This window comes from Gorilla gorilla, chromosome 18, assembly GCF_029281585.2.
Source record: "Gorilla gorilla gorilla isolate KB3781 chromosome 18, NHGRI_mGorGor1-v2.1_pri, whole genome shotgun sequence".
In the NCBI taxonomy this organism is placed as follows: domain Eukaryota; kingdom Metazoa; phylum Chordata; class Mammalia; order Primates; family Hominidae; genus Gorilla; species Gorilla gorilla.
The window spans coordinates 99,399,889-99,418,974 of NC_073242.2; the positions used below are offsets into that span (position 1 = coordinate 99,399,889).

At 54.0% G+C, this 19,086-nt stretch overlaps 1 protein-coding gene across 8 annotated transcripts in view; it reads left to right on the top strand.

Annotated features, from left to right (window-relative positions):
• LOC115933369 (uncharacterized) overlaps nucleotides 1-18,424 on the top strand; it is a 36,426-nt gene extending 18,002 nt beyond the window's left edge. For 4 of the 8 annotated variants that reach the window (XM_055366351.2, XM_063699699.1, XM_063699700.1 and 1 more), the window contains 7 exons: nucleotides 1,202-1,264; nucleotides 3,410-3,472; nucleotides 5,618-5,680; nucleotides 7,826-7,888; nucleotides 10,034-10,096; nucleotides 12,242-12,304; nucleotides 18,112-18,424. In XM_055366351.2, coding sequence (XP_055222326.1) covers nucleotides 1,202-1,264; nucleotides 3,410-3,472; nucleotides 5,618-5,680; nucleotides 7,826-7,888; nucleotides 10,034-10,096; nucleotides 12,242-12,304; nucleotides 18,112-18,413 — 680 coding nt within the window. In that variant the 3' untranslated portion in view covers nucleotides 18,414-18,424. Of the gene's footprint in view, nucleotides 1-1,201; nucleotides 1,265-3,409; nucleotides 3,473-5,617; nucleotides 5,681-7,825; nucleotides 7,889-10,033; nucleotides 10,097-10,196; nucleotides 11,261-12,241; nucleotides 12,305-12,404; nucleotides 13,468-14,732; nucleotides 15,264-18,111 lie in introns of those variants that run through there. The other 4 variants (XM_063699698.1, XM_063699703.1, XM_063699701.1 and 1 more) reach the window with 4 other exon arrangements.
• Nucleotides 18,425-19,086: the final 662 nt, after the last annotated feature.

The following is a 19,086-nucleotide window of genomic DNA, read 5'->3' on the forward strand; positions in this document are numbered from 1 at the left end:
ATTCACGGCAAGTTTGCAGTGCAAAATAAAAGCAAGTTTATTTAGAAAGTAAAATGGGGCCGGGCGCGGTGTTTCACGCCTGTCATCCCAGCACTTTGGGAGGCCAGGGCAGGTGGATCATGAGGTCAGGAGATTGAGACCAGCCTGGCCAGCACGGTGAAACCCCGTCTCTACTAAAAATACAAAAAATTAGCCGGACGTGGTGGTGGGCACCTGTAATCCCAGCTACTCGGGAGACTGAGGCAGGAGAATCACTTGAACCCGGGAGGTGGAGGTTGCAGTGAGCTGAGATCATGCCGCTGCACTCCAGCCTGGGCGACAGAGCGAGACTCTGTCTCAAAAAAAAAAAAAAGAAAGAATTGTCTATATGGGTACACGTGCTCTGCTACAAGGGTTTGTGATAAAGGATTAATTTTCTTAATTACTATACTTTGCAAGAATCAGTATTATTGTTATTATTTTTTGAGACGGAGTCTCGCTCTGTCACCCAGGCTGGAGTGCAATGGCGCGATCTCAGCTCACTGCAACCTCCACCTCCTGGGTTCAAGCCATTCTCCTGCCTCAGCCTCCTGGGTAGCTGGGACTACAGGCACCTGCCATCACGCCCGGCTAATCGTTGTACTTTTAATAGAGACGGGTTTTACCATATTGGCCAGGCTGGTCTCGAACCCCTGACTTCCTGATCCACCCGCCTCGGCCTCCCAAAGTGCTGGGATTACAGGCGTGAGCCACTGCGCCCGGCCGAGAATTGGTATTATGTTTAGAGCAAAATTAGGAATACGCCTTTGTTGTCCAGATATTAGGATACCTGGACACTCCCAAGTCTGGGTCTGTTTAGTAAATACTTTTTTTTTTGAGATGGAGTTTCGCTCTTGTTGCCCAGGCTGGAGTGCAGTGGTGCAGTCTCAGCTCACTGCATCCTCAACCTCCCGGGCTCAGGTGATCCTCCCGCCTCAGCTTCCTCAGGAGCTGGGGCTACAGACAGGTGCCACCACTCCCAGCTAATTTTTAAATTTTTTTGTAGGGACAGACTCTTGCTCTATTGCCCATGGTGATCTTGAACACCTGGGCTTGATATATCTGCCCGCCCAAATCCCGCCTTTCATTTACACCGCCCCCACCCCCGCCCACCCCAGGGAAGGTCTTTATTCTTAAATCTGCCTTTCTGACCTCTCTTCCCAAATATGTGTATTTCTAACAGATCTCCGAGTCGAGATCACGCACACCGTTTTCCATAATCCAGGGATTTGGAGCCGCCGGAGGGGTGAGTAGGGGAGGCGGCCGTGACTGCTAGGTGGAGGTGGGCTCGTAAACGTCGTTTTACGGGCAGGTGGAAACCTTTATAAGCCCACAAATATTTCAAGCCTGTTCCTGCCCCTGGGTCCCTGGAGACTTCGCAGAGGAACTAACAGGGCCTGGTGAAAGGCCTTCATCACCAACCCACTAGGAACTGTTCACCGTGTGCCCGGGGCTGCGTCTGGCACAGAGGTGAACGCTGAAGCCATCCCCCCACCCCCGCGTTCACCCCCAGATCCCCAAGACGAGAGAGCGTTCCGTGAGGTCCAAATAAACGTCCCTCCTGGCACCTTCAAGGATGTGGTTTTTCTTTTCTTTTTTTTCGAGGCAGGGTCTTGGTCTGTTGCCCAGGCTGGGGTGCAGTGGCATGATCTTGGCTCACTGCAGCCTCCAATCCTTGGGCTCAAGCAGTCCTCCTGCCTCAGCCTCCCAAGTACTGGGACCACAGGCATGCACCACCGTGCCAGCCTCATTTTGTATTTTCTGTAGAGATAGGGTCTCCCTATGTTGCCCACGCTGCTCTGAAACTCTGGGCTCCAGCGATCCTCCCATCTCGGCCTCCCAAAGTGCTGGGATTACAGGTGTGCACTACGGCTCCCAGCCCTGATGATGGGCTTGGAGAACAAGAGGGTGATAACGTCGCCAAATTCAAACTCACGTCCTCCTGCTTCTGAGCATGTTGAGAGCTGGTGGGCGGGGAGGTGGGTGTGGGGCTGCGGCTCTGGGCTCCCCAGGTGCCCACGCTGAGCTGTCCAGGAGGCTGACAGGGAGGACGTCCCTTCGGTATCCCCCTTTTGCCGCAGAAGAGCCCGTGTGGACCCCTGAGTCCCTGACCACCAGGCAGCCAAGGCCATCTTGGGGTCTCCGGATTGAGACCCCAAGAGAGGGTTCCTGGATCTCGTGCAAGAAAGAATTCACGGCAAGTTTGCAGTGCAAAATAAAAGCAAGTTTATTTAGAAAGTAAAATGGGGCCGGGCGCGGTGTTTCACGCCTGTCATCCCAGCACTTTGGGAGGCCAGGGCAGGTGGATCATGAGGTCAGGAGATTGAGACCAGCCTGGCCAGCACGGTGAAACCCCGTCTCTACTAAAAATACAAAAAATTAGCCGGACGTGGTGGTGGGCACCTGTAATCCCAGCTACTCGGGAGACTGAGGCAGGAGAATCACTTGAACCCGGGAGGTGGAGGTTGCAGTGAGCTGAGATCATGCCGCTGCACTCCAGCCTGGGCGACAGAGCGAGACTCTGTCTCAAAAAAAAAAAAAAGAAAGAATTGTCTATATGGGTACACGTGCTCTGCTACAAGGGTTTGTGATAAAGGATTAATTTTCTTAATTACTATACTTTGCAAGAATCAGTATTATTGTTATTATTTTTTGAGACGGAGTCTCGCTCTGTCACCCAGGCTGGAGTGCAATGGCGCGATCTCAGCTCACTGCAACCTCCACCTCCTGGGTTCAAGCCATTCTCCTGCCTCAGCCTCCTGGGTAGCTGGGACTACAGGCACCTGCCATCACGCCCGGCTAATCGTTGTACTTTTAATAGAGACGGGTTTTACCATATTGGCCAGGCTGGTCTCGAACCCCTGACTTCCTGATCCACCCGCCTCGGCCTCCCAAAGTGCTGGGATTACAGGCGTGAGCCACTGCGCCCGGCCGAGAATTGGTATTATGTTTAGAGCAAAATTAGGAATACGCCTTTGTTGTCCAGATATTAGGATACCTGGACACTCCCAAGTCTGGGTCTGTTTAGTAAATACTTTTTTTTTTGAGATGGAGTTTCGCTCTTGTTGCCCAGGCTGGAGTGCAGTGGTGCAGTCTCAGCTCACTGCATCCTCAACCTCCCGGGCTCAGGTGATCCTCCCGCCTCAGCTTCCTCAGGAGCTGGGGCTACAGACAGGTGCCACCACTCCCAGCTAATTTTTAAATTTTTTTGTAGGGACAGACTCTTGCTCTATTGCCCATGGTGATCTTGAACACCTGGGCTTGATATATCTGCCCGCCCAAATCCCGCCTTTCATTTACACCGCCCCCACCCCCGCCCACCCCAGGGAAGGTCTTTATTCTTAAATCTGCCTTTCTGACCTCTCTTCCCAAATATGTGTATTTCTAACAGATCTCCGAGTCGAGATCACGCACACCGTTTTCCATAATCCAGGGATTTGGAGCCGCCGGAGGGGTGAGTAGGGGAGGCGGCCGTGACTGCTAGGTGGAGGTGGGCTCGTAAACGTCGTTTTACGGGCAGGTGGAAACCTTTATAAGCCCACAAATATTTCAAGCCTGTTCCTGCCCCTGGGTCCCTGGAGACTTCGCAGAGGAACTAACAGGGCCTGGTGAAAGGCCTTCATCACCAACCCACTAGGAACTGTTCACCGTGTGCCCGGGGCTGCGTCTGGCACAGAGGTGAACGCTGAAGCCATCCCCCCACCCCCGCGTTCACCCCCAGATCCCCAAGACGAGAGAGCGTTCCGTGAGGTCCAAATAAACGTCCCTCCTGGCACCTTCAAGGATGTGGTTTTTCTTTTCTTTTTTTTCGAGGCAGGGTCTTGGTCTGTTGCCCAGGCTGGGGTGCAGTGGCATGATCTTGGCTCACTGCAGCCTCCAATCCTTGGGCTCAAGCAGTCCTCCTGCCTCAGCCTCCCAAGTACTGGGACCACAGGCATGCACCACCGTGCCAGCCTCATTTTGTATTTTCTGTAGAGATAGGGTCTCCCTATGTTGCCCACGCTGCTCTGAAACTCTGGGCTCCAGCGATCCTCCCATCTCGGCCTCCCAAAGTGCTGGGATTACAGGTGTGCACTACGGCTCCCAGCCCTGATGATGGGCTTGGAGAACAAGAGGGTGATAACGTCGCCAAATTCAAACTCACGTCCTCCTGCTTCTGAGCATGTTGAGAGCTGGTGGGCGGGGAGGTGGGTGTGGGGCTGCGGCTCTGGGCTCCCCAGGTGCCCACGCTGAGCTGTCCAGGAGGCTGACAGGGAGGACGTCCCTTCGGTATCCCCCTTTTGCCGCAGAAGAGCCCGTGTGGACCCCTGAGTCCCTGACCACCAGGCAGCCAAGGCCATCTTGGGGTCTCCGGATTGAGACCCCAAGAGAGGGTTCCTGGATCTCGTGCAAGAAAGAATTCACGGCAAGTTTGCAGTGCAAAATAAAAGCAAGTTTATTTAGAAAGTAAAATGGGGCCGGGCGCGGTGTTTCACGCCTGTCATCCCAGCACTTTGGGAGGCCAGGGCAGGTGGATCATGAGGTCAGGAGATTGAGACCAGCCTGGCCAGCACGGTGAAACCCCGTCTCTACTAAAAATACAAAAAATTAGCCGGACGTGGTGGTGGGCACCTGTAATCCCAGCTACTCGGGAGACTGAGGCAGGAGAATCACTTGAACCCGGGAGGTGGAGGTTGCAGTGAGCTGAGATCATGCCGCTGCACTCCAGCCTGGGCGACAGAGCGAGACTCTGTCTCAAAAAAAAAAAAAAGAAAGAATTGTCTATATGGGTACACGTGCTCTGCTACAAGGGTTTGTGATAAAGGATTAATTTTCTTAATTACTATACTTTGCAAGAATCAGTATTATTGTTATTATTTTTTGAGACGGAGTCTCGCTCTGTCACCCAGGCTGGAGTGCAATGGCGCGATCTCAGCTCACTGCAACCTCCACCTCCTGGGTTCAAGCCATTCTCCTGCCTCAGCCTCCTGGGTAGCTGGGACTACAGGCACCTGCCATCACGCCCGGCTAATCGTTGTACTTTTAATAGAGACGGGTTTTACCATATTGGCCAGGCTGGTCTCGAACCCCTGACTTCCTGATCCACCCGCCTCGGCCTCCCAAAGTGCTGGGATTACAGGCGTGAGCCACTGCGCCCGGCCGAGAATTGGTATTATGTTTAGAGCAAAATTAGGAATACGCCTTTGTTGTCCAGATATTAGGATACCTGGACACTCCCAAGTCTGGGTCTGTTTAGTAAATACTTTTTTTTTTGAGATGGAGTTTCGCTCTTGTTGCCCAGGCTGGAGTGCAGTGGTGCAGTCTCAGCTCACTGCATCCTCAACCTCCCGGGCTCAGGTGATCCTCCCGCCTCAGCTTCCTCAGGAGCTGGGGCTACAGACAGGTGCCACCACTCCCAGCTAATTTTTAAATTTTTTTGTAGGGACAGACTCTTGCTCTATTGCCCATGGTGATCTTGAACACCTGGGCTTGATATATCTGCCCGCCCAAATCCCGCCTTTCATTTACACCGCCCCCACCCCCGCCCACCCCAGGGAAGGTCTTTATTCTTAAATCTGCCTTTCTGACCTCTCTTCCCAAATATGTGTATTTCTAACAGATCTCCGAGTCGAGATCACGCACACCGTTTTCCATAATCCAGGGATTTGGAGCCGCCGGAGGGGTGAGTAGGGGAGGCGGCCGTGACTGCTAGGTGGAGGTGGGCTCGTAAACGTCGTTTTACGGGCAGGTGGAAACCTTTATAAGCCCACAAATATTTCAAGCCTGTTCCTGCCCCTGGGTCCCTGGAGACTTCGCAGAGGAACTAACAGGGCCTGGTGAAAGGCCTTCATCACCAACCCACTAGGAACTGTTCACCGTGTGCCCGGGGCTGCGTCTGGCACAGAGGTGAACGCTGAAGCCATCCCCCCACCCCCGCGTTCACCCCCAGATCCCCAAGACGAGAGAGCGTTCCGTGAGGTCCAAATAAACGTCCCTCCTGGCACCTTCAAGGATGTGGTTTTTCTTTTCTTTTTTTTCGAGGCAGGGTCTTGGTCTGTTGCCCAGGCTGGGGTGCAGTGGCATGATCTTGGCTCACTGCAGCCTCCAATCCTTGGGCTCAAGCAGTCCTCCTGCCTCAGCCTCCCAAGTACTGGGACCACAGGCATGCACCACCGTGCCAGCCTCATTTTGTATTTTCTGTAGAGATAGGGTCTCCCTATGTTGCCCACGCTGCTCTGAAACTCTGGGCTCCAGCGATCCTCCCATCTCGGCCTCCCAAAGTGCTGGGATTACAGGTGTGCACTACGGCTCCCAGCCCTGATGATGGGCTTGGAGAACAAGAGGGTGATAACGTCGCCAAATTCAAACTCACGTCCTCCTGCTTCTGAGCATGTTGAGAGCTGGTGGGCGGGGAGGTGGGTGTGGGGCTGCGGCTCTGGGCTCCCCAGGTGCCCACGCTGAGCTGTCCAGGAGGCTGACAGGGAGGACGTCCCTTCGGTATCCCCCTTTTGCCGCAGAAGAGCCCATGTGGACCCCTGAGTCCCTGACCACCAGGCAGCCAAGGCCATCTTGGGGTCTCCGGATTGAGACCCCAAGAGAGGGTTCCTGGATCTCGTGCAAGAAAGAATTCACGGCAAGTTTGCAGTGCAAAATAAAAGCAAGTTTATTTAGAAAGTAAAATGGGGCCGGGCGCGGTGTTTCACGCCTGTCATCCCAGCACTTTGGGAGGCCAGGGCAGGTGGATCATGAGGTCAGGAGATTGAGACCAGCCTGGCCAGCACGGTGAAACCCCGTCTCTACTAAAAATACAAAAAATTAGCCGGACGTGGTGGTGGGCACCTGTAATCCCAGCTACTCGGGAGACTGAGGCAGGAGAATCACTTGAACCCGGGAGGTGGAGGTTGCAGTGAGCTGAGATCATGCCGCTGCACTCCAGCCTGGGCGACAGAGCGAGACTCTGTCTCAAAAAAAAAAAAAAGAAAGAATTGTCTATATGGGTACACGTGCTCTGCTACAAGGGTTTGTGATAAAGGATTAATTTTCTTAATTACTATACTTTGCAAGAATCAGTATTATTGTTATTATTTTTTGAGACGGAGTCTCGCTCTGTCACCCAGGCTGGAGTGCAATGGCGCGATCTCAGCTCACTGCAACCTCCACCTCCTGGGTTCAAGCCATTCTCCTGCCTCAGCCTCCTGGGTAGCTGGGACTACAGGCACCTGCCATCACGCCCGGCTAATCGTTGTACTTTTAATAGAGACGGGTTTTACCATATTGGCCAGGCTGGTCTCGAACCCCTGACTTCCTGATCCACCCGCCTCGGCCTCCCAAAGTGCTGGGATTACAGGCGTGAGCCACTGCGCCCGGCCGAGAATTGGTATTATGTTTAGAGCAAAATTAGGAATACGCCTTTGTTGTCCAGATATTAGGATACCTGGACACTCCCAAGTCTGGGTCTGTTTAGTAAATACTTTTTTTTTTGAGATGGAGTTTCGCTCTTGTTGCCCAGGCTGGAGTGCAGTGGTGCAGTCTCAGCTCACTGCATCCTCAACCTCCCGGGCTCAGGTGATCCTCCCGCCTCAGCTTCCTCAGGAGCTGGGGCTACAGACAGGTGCCACCACTCCCAGCTAATTTTTAAATTTTTTTGTAGGGACAGACTCTTGCTCTATTGCCCATGGTGATCTTGAACACCTGGGCTTGATATATCTGCCCGCCCAAATCCCGCCTTTCATTTACACCGCCCCCACCCCCGCCCACCCCAGGGAAGGTCTTTATTCTTAAATCTGCCTTTCTGACCTCTCTTCCCAAATATGTGTATTTCTAACAGATCTCCGAGTCGAGATCACGCACACCGTTTTCCATAATCCAGGGATTTGGAGCCGCCGGAGGGGTGAGTAGGGGAGGCGGCCGTGACTGCTAGGTGGAGGTGGGCTCGTAAACGTCGTTTTACGGGCAGGTGGAAACCTTTATAAGCCCACAAATATTTCAAGCCTGTTCCTGCCCCTGGGTCCCTGGAGACTTCGCAGAGGAACTAACAGGGCCTGGTGAAAGGCCTTCATCACCAACCCACTAGGAACTGTTCACCGTGTGCCCGGGGCTGCGTCTGGCACAGAGGTGAACGCTGAAGCCATCCCCCCACCCCCGCGTTCACCCCCAGATCCCCAAGACGAGAGAGCGTTCCGTGAGGTCCAAATAAACGTCCCTCCTGGCACCTTCAAGGATGTGGTTTTTCTTTTCTTTTTTTTCGAGGCAGGGTCTTGGTCTGTTGCCCAGGCTGGGGTGCAGTGGCATGATCTTGGCTCACTGCAGCCTCCAATCCTTGGGCTCAAGCAGTCCTCCTGCCTCAGCCTCCCAAGTACTGGGACCACAGGCATGCACCACCGTGCCAGCCTCATTTTGTATTTTCTGTAGAGATAGGGTCTCCCTATGTTGCCCACGCTGCTCTGAAACTCTGGGCTCCAGCGATCCTCCCATCTCGGCCTCCCAAAGTGCTGGGATTACAGGTGTGCACTACGGCTCCCAGCCCTGATGATGGGCTTGGAGAACAAGAGGGTGATAACGTCGCCAAATTCAAACTCACGTCCTCCTGCTTCTGAGCATGTTGAGAGCTGGTGGGCGGGGAGGTGGGTGTGGGGCTGCGGCTCTGGGCTCCCCAGGTGCCCACGCTGAGCTGTCCAGGAGGCTGACAGGGAGGACGTCCCTTCGGTATCCCCCTTTTGCCGCAGAAGAGCCCGTGTGGACCCCTGAGTCCCTGACCACCAGGCAGCCAAGGCCATCTTGGGGTCTCCGGATTGAGACCCCAAGAGAGGGTTCCTGGATCTCGTGCAAGAAAGAATTCACGGCAAGTTTGCAGTGCAAAATAAAAGCAAGTTTATTTAGAAAGTAAAATGGGGCCGGGCGCGGTGTTTCACGCCTGTCATCCCAGCACTTTGGGAGGCCAGGGCAGGTGGATCATGAGGTCAGGAGATTGAGACCAGCCTGGCCAGCACGGTGAAACCCCGTCTCTACTAAAAATACAAAAAATTAGCCGGACGTGGTGGTGGGCACCTGTAATCCCAGCTACTCGGGAGACTGAGGCAGGAGAATCACTTGAACCCGGGAGGTGGAGGTTGCAGTGAGCTGAGATCATGCCGCTGCACTCCAGCCTGGGCGACAGAGCGAGACTCTGTCTCAAAAAAAAAAAAAAGAAAGAATTGTCTATATGGGTACACGTGCTCTGCTACAAGGGTTTGTGATAAAGGATTAATTTTCTTAATTACTATACTTTGCAAGAATCAGTATTATTGTTATTATTTTTTGAGACGGAGTCTCGCTCTGTCACCCAGGCTGGAGTGCAATGGCGCGATCTCAGCTCACTGCAACCTCCACCTCCTGGGTTCAAGCCATTCTCCTGCCTCAGCCTCCTGGGTAGCTGGGACTACAGGCACCTGCCATCACGCCCGGCTAATCGTTGTACTTTTAATAGAGACGGGTTTTACCATATTGGCCAGGCTGGTCTCGAACCCCTGACTTCCTGATCCACCCGCCTCGGCCTCCCAAAGTGCTGGGATTACAGGCGTGAGCCACTGCGCCCGGCCGAGAATTGGTATTATGTTTAGAGCAAAATTAGGAATACGCCTTTGTTGTCCAGATATTAGGATACCTGGACACTCCCAAGTCTGGGTCTGTTTAGTAAATACTTTTTTTTTTGAGATGGAGTTTCGCTCTTGTTGCCCAGGCTGGAGTGCAGTGGTGCAATCTCAGCTCACTGCATCCTCAACCTCCCGGGCTCAGGTGATCCTCCCGCCTCAGCTTCCTCAGGAGCTGGGGCTACAGACAGGTGCCACCACTCCCAGCTAATTTTTAAATTTTTTTGTAGGGACAGACTCTTGCTCTATTGCCCATGGTGATCTTGAACACCTGGGCTTGATATATCTGCCCGCCCAAATCCCGCCTTTCATTTACACCGCCCCCACCCCCGCCCACCCCAGGGAAGGTCTTTATTCTTAAATCTGCCTTTCTGACCTCTCTTCCCAAATATGTGTATTTCTAACAGATCTCCGAGTCGAGATCACGCACACCGTTTTCCATAATCCAGGGATTTGGAGCCGCCGGAGGGGTGAGTAGGGGAGGCGGCCGTGACTGCTAGGTGGAGGTGGGCTCGTAAACGTCGTTTTACGGGCAGGTGGAAACCTTTATAAGCCCACAAATATTTCAAGCCTGTTCCTGCCCCTGGGTCCCTGGAGACTTCGCAGAGGAACTAACAGGGCCTGGTGAAAGGCCTTCATCACCAACCCACTAGGAACTGTTCACCGTGTGCCCGGGGCTGCGTCTGGCACAGAGGTGAACGCTGAAGCCATCCCCCCACCCCCGCGTTCACCCCCAGATCCCCAAGACGAGAGAGCGTTCCGTGAGGTCCAAATAAACGTCCCTCCTGGCACCTTCAAGGATGTGGTTTTTCTTTTCTTTTTTTTCGAGGCAGGGTCTTGGTCTGTTGCCCAGGCTGGGGTGCAGTGGCATGATCTTGGCTCACTGCAGCCTCCAATCCTTGGGCTCAAGCAGTCCTCCTGCCTCAGCCTCCCAAGTACTGGGACCACAGGCATGCACCACCGTGCCAGCCTCATTTTGTATTTTCTGTAGAGATAGGGTCTCCCTATGTTGCCCACGCTGCTCTGAAACTCTGGGCTCCAGCGATCCTCCCATCTCGGCCTCCCAAAGTGCTGGGATTACAGGTGTGCACTACGGCTCCCAGCCCTGATGATGGGCTTGGAGAACAAGAGGGTGATAACGTCGCCAAATTCAAACTCACGTCCTCCTGCTTCTGAGCATGTTGAGAGCTGGTGGGCGGGGAGGTGGGTGTGGGGCTGCGGCTCTGGGCTCCCCAGGTGCCCACGCTGAGCTGTCCAGGAGGCTGACAGGGAGGACGTCCCTTCGGTATCCCCCTTTTGCCGCAGAAGAGCCCGTGTGGACCCCTGAGTCCCTGACCACCAGGCAGCCAAGGCCATCTTGGGGTCTCCGGATTGAGACCCCAAGAGAGGGTTCCTGGATCTCGTGCAAGAAAGAATTCACGGCAAGTTTGCAGTGCAAAATAAAAGCAAGTTTATTTAGAAAGTAAAATGGGGCCGGGCGCGGTGTTTCACGCCTGTCATCCCAGCACTTTGGGAGGCCAGGGCAGGTGGATCATGAGGTCAGGAGATTGAGACCAGCCTGGCCAGCACGGTGAAACCCCGTCTCTACTAAAAATACAAAAAATTAGCCGGACGTGGTGGTGGGCACCTGTAATCCCAGCTACTCGGGAGACTGAGGCAGGAGAATCACTTGAACCCGGGAGGTGGAGGTTGCAGTGAGCTGAGATCATGCCGCTGCACTCCAGCCTGGGCGACAGAGCGAGACTCTGTCTCAAAAAAAAAAAAAAGAAAGAATTGTCTATATGGGTACACGTGCTCTGCTACAAGGGTTTGTGATAAAGGATTAATTTTCTTAATTACTATACTTTGCAAGAATCAGTATTATTGTTATTATTTTTTGAGACGGAGTCTCGCTCTGTCACCCAGGCTGGAGTGCAATGGCGCGATCTCAGCTCACTGCAACCTCCACCTCCTGGGTTCAAGCCATTCTCCTGCCTCAGCCTCCTGGGTAGCTGGGACTACAGGCACCTGCCATCACGCCCGGCTAATCGTTGTACTTTTAATAGAGACGGGTTTTACCATATTGGCCAGGCTGGTCTCGAACCCCTGACTTCCTGATCCACCCGCCTCGGCCTCCCAAAGTGCTGGGATTACAGGCGTGAGCCACTGCGCCCGGCCGAGAATTGGTATTATGTTTAGAGCAAAATTAGGAATACGCCTTTGTTGTCCAGATATTAGGATACCTGGACACTCCCAAGTCTGGGTCTGTTTAGTAAATACTTTTTTTTTTGAGATGGAGTTTCGCTCTTGTTGCCCAGGCTGGAGTGCAGTGGTGCAATCTCAGCTCACTGCATCCTCAACCTCCCGGGCTCAGGTGATCCTCCCGCCTCAGCTTCCTCAGGAGCTGGGGCTACAGACAGGTGCCACCACTCCCAGCTAATTTTTAAATTTTTTTGTAGGGACAGACTCTTGCTCTATTGCCCATGGTGATCTTGAACACCTGGGCTTGATATATCTGCCCGCCCAAATCCCGCCTTTCATTTACACCGCCCCCACCCCCGCCCACCCCAGGGAAGGTCTTTATTCTTAAATCTGCCTTTCTGACCTCTCTTCCCAAATATGTGTATTTCTAACAGATCTCCGAGTCGAGATCACGCACACCGTTTTCCATAATCCAGGGATTTGGAGCCGCCGGAGGGGTGAGTAGGGGAGGCGGCCGTGACTGCTAGGTGGAGGTGGGCTCGTAAACGTCGTTTTACGGGCAGGTGGAAACCTTTATAAGCCCACAAATATTTCAAGCCTGTTCCTGCCCCTGGGTCCCTGGAGACTTCGCAGAGGAACTAACAGGGCCTGGTGAAAGGCCTTCATCACCAACCCACTAGGAACTGTTCACCGTGTGCCCGGGGCTGCGTCTGGCACAGAGGTGAACGCTGAAGCCATCCCCCCACCCCCGCGTTCACCCCCAGATCCCCAAGACGAGAGAGCGTTCCGTGAGGTCCAAATAAACGTCCCTCCTGGCACCTTCAAGGATGTGGTTTTTCTTTTCTTTTTTTTCGAGGCAGGGTCTTGGTCTGTTGCCCAGGCTGGGGTGCAGTGGCATGATCTTGGCTCACTGCAGCCTCCAATCCTTGGGCTCAAGCAGTCCTCCTGCCTCAGCCTCCCAAGTACTGGGACCACAGGCATGCACCACCGTGCCAGCCTCATTTTGTATTTTCTGTAGAGATAGGGTCTCCCTATGTTGCCCACGCTGCTCTGAAACTCTGGGCTCCAGCGATCCTCCCATCTCGGCCTCCCAAAGTGCTGGGATTACAGGTGTGCACTACGGCTCCCAGCCCTGATGATGGGCTTGGAGAACAAGAGGGTGATAACGTCGCCAAATTCAAACTCACGTCCTCCTGCTTCTGAGCATGTTGAGAGCTGGTGGGCGGGGAGGTGGGTGTGGGGCTGCGGCTCTGGGCTCCCCAGGTGCCCACGCTGAGCTGTCCAGGAGGCTGACAGGGAGGACGTCCCTTCGGTATCCCCCTTTTGCCGCAGAAGAGCCCGTGTGGACCCCTGAGTCCCTGACCACCAGGCAGCCAAGGCCATCTTGGGGTCTCCGGATTGAGACCCCAAGAGAGGGTTCCTGGATCTCGTGCAAGAAAGAATTCACGGCAAGTTTGCAGTGCAAAATAAAAGCAAGTTTATTTAGAAAGTAAAATGGGGCCGGGCGCGGTGTTTCACGCCTGTCATCCCAGCACTTTGGGAGGCCAGGGCAGGTGGATCATGAGGTCAGGAGATTGAGACCAGCCTGGCCAGCACGGTGAAACCCCGTCTCTACTAAAAATACAAAAAATTAGCCGGACGTGGTGGTGGGCACCTGTAATCCCAGCTACTCGGGAGACTGAGGCAGGAGAATCACTTGAACCCGGGAGGTGGAGGTTGCAGTGAGCTGAGATCATGCCGCTGCACTCCAGCCTGGGCGACAGAGCGAGACTCTGTCTCAAAAAAAAAAAAAAAGAAAGAATTGTCTATATGGGTACACGTGCTCTGCTACAAGGGTTTGTGATAAAGGATTAATTTTCTTAATTACTATACTTTGCAAGAATCAGTATTATTGTTATTATTTTTTGAGACGGAGTCTCGCTCTGTCACCCAGGCTGGAGTGCAATGGCGCGATCTCAGCTCACTGCAACCTCCACCTCCTGGGTTCAAGCCATTCTCCTGCCTCAGCCTCCTGGGTAGCTGGGACTACAGGCACCTGCCATCACGCCCGGCTAATCGTTGTACTTTTAATAGAGACGGGTTTTACCATATTGGCCAGGCTGGTCTCGAACCCCTGACTTCCTGATCCACCCGCCTCGGCCTCCCAAAGTGCTGGGATTACAGGCGTGAGCCACTGCGCCCGGCCGAGAATTGGTATTATGTTTAGAGCAAAATTAGGAATACGCCTTTGTTGTCCAGATATTAGGATACCTGGACACTCCCAAGTCTGGGTCTGTTTAGTAAATACTTTTTTTTTTGAGATGGAGTTTCGCTCTTGTTGCCCAGGCTGGAGTGCAGTGGTGCGATCTCAGCTCACCTCAACCTCCTCCTCCCGGGTTCAAGGAATTCTCCTGCCTCAGCCTCCCGAGTAGCTGGGATGACAGGTGCCCACCACCACACCCGGCTAATTTTGTATTTTTTTAGTAGAGACGGGGTTTCTCCGTGTTGGTCAGGCTGGCCTCGAACTGCCAACCTCATGTGATGCACCCGCCTCGGCCTCCGAAAGTGCTGGGATTACAGGCATGAGCCACCGTGCCAGTAAACATTATCAATTTCTTCCTTTTTTTTTTTCTGAGATGGAGTCTCACTCTGTCCCCCGGCTGGAGTGCAGTGGTGCAATCTCTGCTCACTGCAACCTCCACCTCCTGGGTTCAAGTCATTCTCCTGCATCAGCCTCCTGAGTAGCTGTGATTACAGGCACCCGCCACCACGCCCGGCTAATTTTTGTGTTTTTAGTAGAGATGGAGTTTCACCATGTTGGTCAGGCTGGTCTCGAACTCCTCACCTCAAGCGATCCACCCGCCTCGGCCTCCCAAACCGCTGGGATTCCAGGCGTGAGCCACCGCGCCCGGCGTAATTCGTTCCCTTAACCGTAAACGTCTCCAGGCGAGGAATGCTGAACTTTCTGAGAAGGCAGCCAGCAAGTTCCAGCCTCATTTTCCAGCTGTCAGTCAAGATGGAGTCACCGTGTTTCATTCGCCTCTGACAACGGGTCCTCCCGGACGCCACGTGGCTTGTTCTGAAGCCGGGCCGGAGACACCGTCTGGACCCCACAGTGCTCCCCAGGGCCGCCTCCAAAAGGATCCCACCCCAGGGAGCCGTGCAAACACCATAAATCCTGCTAATTGCCACGTTCCCGGCAGCCAGAATCCGTGGTCTCTCTATAGTGGGCTCACGGTCTCCAGCCAAGAGCTCAATCTTGCTTCTGGACAAATATTACCGAGAAATGTCTGCAAACCCCGGCTGCCCGGCTCCCACATCACAGGGGCTGCGTCTCAGAAAACAACTTGCTTCTGCCGATCCACCCCCCACCACCGCCTCCCCGGGCACCTCGCCACACAGGACGCTCTGGCTTCCCGTAAGAACACCCGTGTCTGTGACCTGCGGGTGGGGTCACCTCCCCGGCCTACATGCAAGGTGAGGCAGGGTGGCTCACCTGGGGCTCACCTGCCTGAGGGGGTCCTGCCCACGGCTCTGCAACAGAATAGAATAATCAGGGCGTTGTGTGGCAGTGCCTTCTCCCTGCCCCAGCCCGAGGCAGTGTGCCCACCACAGGAGGGAGGGCACCTGTTCCCCTCCTATCTCAGCCACTCTGCCCACGTGTGTCCCCACAAAACGGGGTCCGTGCAGCCCTGGGGCCGGTCACCGTACCGCATCCTCCTGACAAAGCCAGAAAGAAACCGGCTCTTTGATTTTAACATAAAAAAAAAGGGCTGCCTTCTGCTTGCAAAAGAAATGCACACAGGCTGCTGGCAGAAAGTTCTGGAAGATGATAAAGGAAAAAAATAAATTAATTCGAGAAAACTTTGAGACACCTAACAGCACAAATACCCTCAGTCTTTAGAGAACAGCTGGGGATACACATTCTAGCTCATTTCCCCATGGAATTTTTATTTTTATTTTTTGAGATGAGTCTCTCTCTGTTGCCGAGGCTGGAGTGCAATGGTGTGATCTCAGCTCACTGCAACCTCCGTCTCCCGGGTTCAAGCGATTCTCCTGCCTCAGCCTCCCAATAGCTGAGATTACAGGCACCTGCCACCAAGCCCCGCTAATTTTTGTATATTTACTAGAGACGGGGTTTCACCGTGTTGGCCAGGCTGGTCTCAAGCTCCTGACCTCAGGTGATCCGCCCGCCTCAGCCTCCCAAAGTGCTGGGATTATGGGTGTGAGCCACCGCGCCCGGCCTCTCTGTTCTTTTTATAAGCCGCTATGACCGGCCCTGAGAAGAGAGACCACACTCACAGGTTTAATAAATTGGGAATCCCAATTTATTCACACAATGTGCTTCTCTAGATAGAATTTTGTCCACTTAAATTGTGGCACAGGCATTTCTCTTGCCAGGAAAACTCTTTGGAAACAGCCCTTCTTCTTTCCTTCCTTCCTTCCTTCCCTTCCCTCCCCTACCTCCCTTCCTTCCTTTCCTTCCTTCCTCCCTTCCTTCCCTTCCCTCCCTTCCTTCCCTCCCTCCCTTCCCTCCCTTCCTTCCCTCCCTCCCTTCCCTCCCTTCCTTTCCTTCCTTCCTCCCTTCCTTCCCTTCCCTCCCTTCCTTCCCTCCCTCCCTTCCCTCCCTTCCTTCCCTTCCCTCCCTTCCTTCCCTCCCTCCCTTCCCTCCCTTCCTTTCCCTCCCTTCCCTCCCTTCCTTCCTTCCTTCTCTTCCTTCCTTTCCTTTGTTCCTTTCCTTCCTTCCCTTCCTTTCCTTCCTTCCCTCCCTTCCTTCCTTCTCTTCCTTTCCTTCCTTTCCTTCCTTCCTTCCTTTCCTTCCTTCTCTTCCTTCCTTCCCTTCCTTTCCTTCCTTCCTTCCCTTCCTTCCTTCCCTTCCTTCCCTCCCTTCCTTCTCTTCCTTCCTTTCCTTCCTTCCCTTCCTTCCCTCCCTTCCCTCCCTTCCTTCCTTCCTTCCCTTCCTTCCCCTACCTCCCTTCCTTCCTTTCCTTCCTTCCCTTCCTTCCCTTCCTTCCCTTCCTTCCTTCTCTTCCTTCCTTTCCTCCCTTCCTTCCCTCCCTTCCCTCCCTTCCTTCCTTCCTTCCCTTCTTTCCTTCTCTTCCTTCCTTTCCTTCCTTCCTTCTCTTCTTTCCTTCCCTCCCTTCCCTCCCCTGCCTCCCTTTCTTCCTTCCTTCCCTTTCTTTCCTTCCTTCCTTCCCTTTCTTTCCTTCCTTCCTTCTTTCTTTTTCCTTTTCCTTTTCTTTTTGAGATGTAGTCTCACTCTGTCAGCCAGGCTGGACTGCAGTGGCACGATCTCGGCTCACTGCAACCTCCACCTCCCAGGTTCAAGCGATTCTCCTGCCTCAGCCTCCTGAGTAGCTGGGACTACAGACGCCTGCCACCACACCTGGCTAATTTTTGTGTTTTTTTAGGTAGACATGAGGTTTCACCACATCGGCCAGGCTGGTCTCAAGCTCCTGACCTCAAGTGATCCGCCCGCCTCCACCTCCCAAAGTGCTGGGATGACAGGCGTGAGCCACCGCGCTTGTCCTGCTCTGTAAATTTTGTTTTGGGCCAGGCGTGGTGGCTCACACCTGCAATCCCAGCACTATGGGAGGCCGAGGCACAGGGGTCGCTGGAGGCCAGGAGTTTGAGTCCCCCAGCCTGGGTAACATAACGAGACCGTGTCTCTAAAAATGATAAAAGACAAATTAGTGGGCGTAGTGACACGGGTGCCTGTCGCCCCGGCTCCTGAAGAGGCTGAGGTGGGAGGATCGCTTTAGCCCAGGAGTTGGAGGCTGTGGCGAGCTGTGATCTCACCACCGCACTCCAGCCTGGGCGACAGAGCAAGATGCCATCTCAAAAATAATAAAAACAAGGCCGGGCGCGGTGGCTCACGCCTGTCATCCCAGCACTTTGGGGGGCCGAGGCTGGCGGATCGCTTGAGGTCAGGAGCTCGAGACCATCCTGGCTAACACGGTGAAACCCCATCTCTACTAAAAATACAAACTTAGCTGGGCATGGTGGTGCACGCCTGTCATCCCAGCCGTTTGGGAGGCCGAGGTGGGTGGATCATGAGGTCAGGAGCTCGAGACCAGCCTGACCAACATGGAGAAACCCTGTCTGTACTAAAAATACAAAATTAACTGGGTGTGGTGGTGGCAGGTGCCTGCAATCCCAGCTACTCGGGAGGCTGAGGCAGGAGAATCGCTTGAACCCGGGAGGCGGAGGTTGCAGTGAGCCGAGATCGCACCATTGCACTCCAGGCTGGGCAACAGAGCAAAAACTCTGTCTCAAAAATAATATAATAATAATAATAATAAAAACAACTGTTTTCATGCTGCAGACCCAGCACACAGGCCAGGACGTCAGGGTGTCGTGAGGGGCCGTCGGAGAACATCTAAGGGACGTCCCTGCATTCCTGGCTGGAGGTCCTGCACCAGCAGCCTCCGTGTGAGAAAACTTTCACTCTGCAAACTCTCAGAGCCCCCACCTGCTCCCGCCTCCCGTCTGTCCTGGTTCTTGGGACCCCGGAGCCTTCTCTGTCCAGACCTCCCAGGTCCTGACGGGAATCCGGATAAACTCGTTGGGGCGAAGGTGTTAACGGCAGGCCCCTGTCTAATGTATTTCGCCACCCAGATAAAATGAGTGTTTTCACAGCTGCCGTTAATTTCTTACCCTGAGGAAGAAAGGAAGGACTTTGAGGCACCTGCGGCCGGGTTGGGGTGCGGCAGGGGGATTTCTGGACGCGGACGGTGTGTGGGGAGTTCCTGGGGTCCCTAGAGCCACACCACGTAGGTGGCAGCCGGCTCCGTCCTGCAAAGCCCCGGCTTCGGTGAAAGATTTATCACCTGCTCAGCCTCGGAGACGGGGAAGAAAAACAGCCTGGAAGTGGTCCTGGCTGATGGACGGGCCCCTGGGGAGCTGTCCCCAAATGCGCGTCTTCTTTCTCCTTTCTGTCACAGCCTCCCGGCCCTGCCCTGGCTGAGTGGGGCTTTCAGTGAACGCTTGTTGAGTGTCCACGGAGCTGTGAATGCTGTTCCAGGTGCTGGGTACGTGGTGGGGTGTGTGAGGTTCCCTCCTCTCTACTGCAGAGATCAGCAGCGAGTAGACAAAGAAAATAGCATCTAACTGCTGCTTGTGATGAGTTTTTTTTTTTTTTTTTTTTTTTTTGAGACAGAGTCTCGCTCTTGTTACCTAGGCTGGAGTGCAATGGCGTGTGATCTTGGCTCACGGCAACCTCTGCTTCCGGGTTCAAGGCATCCTCCTGCCTCAGTCTCCCGAGTAGCTGGGACTACAGGCACCTGCCACCACGCCTGGG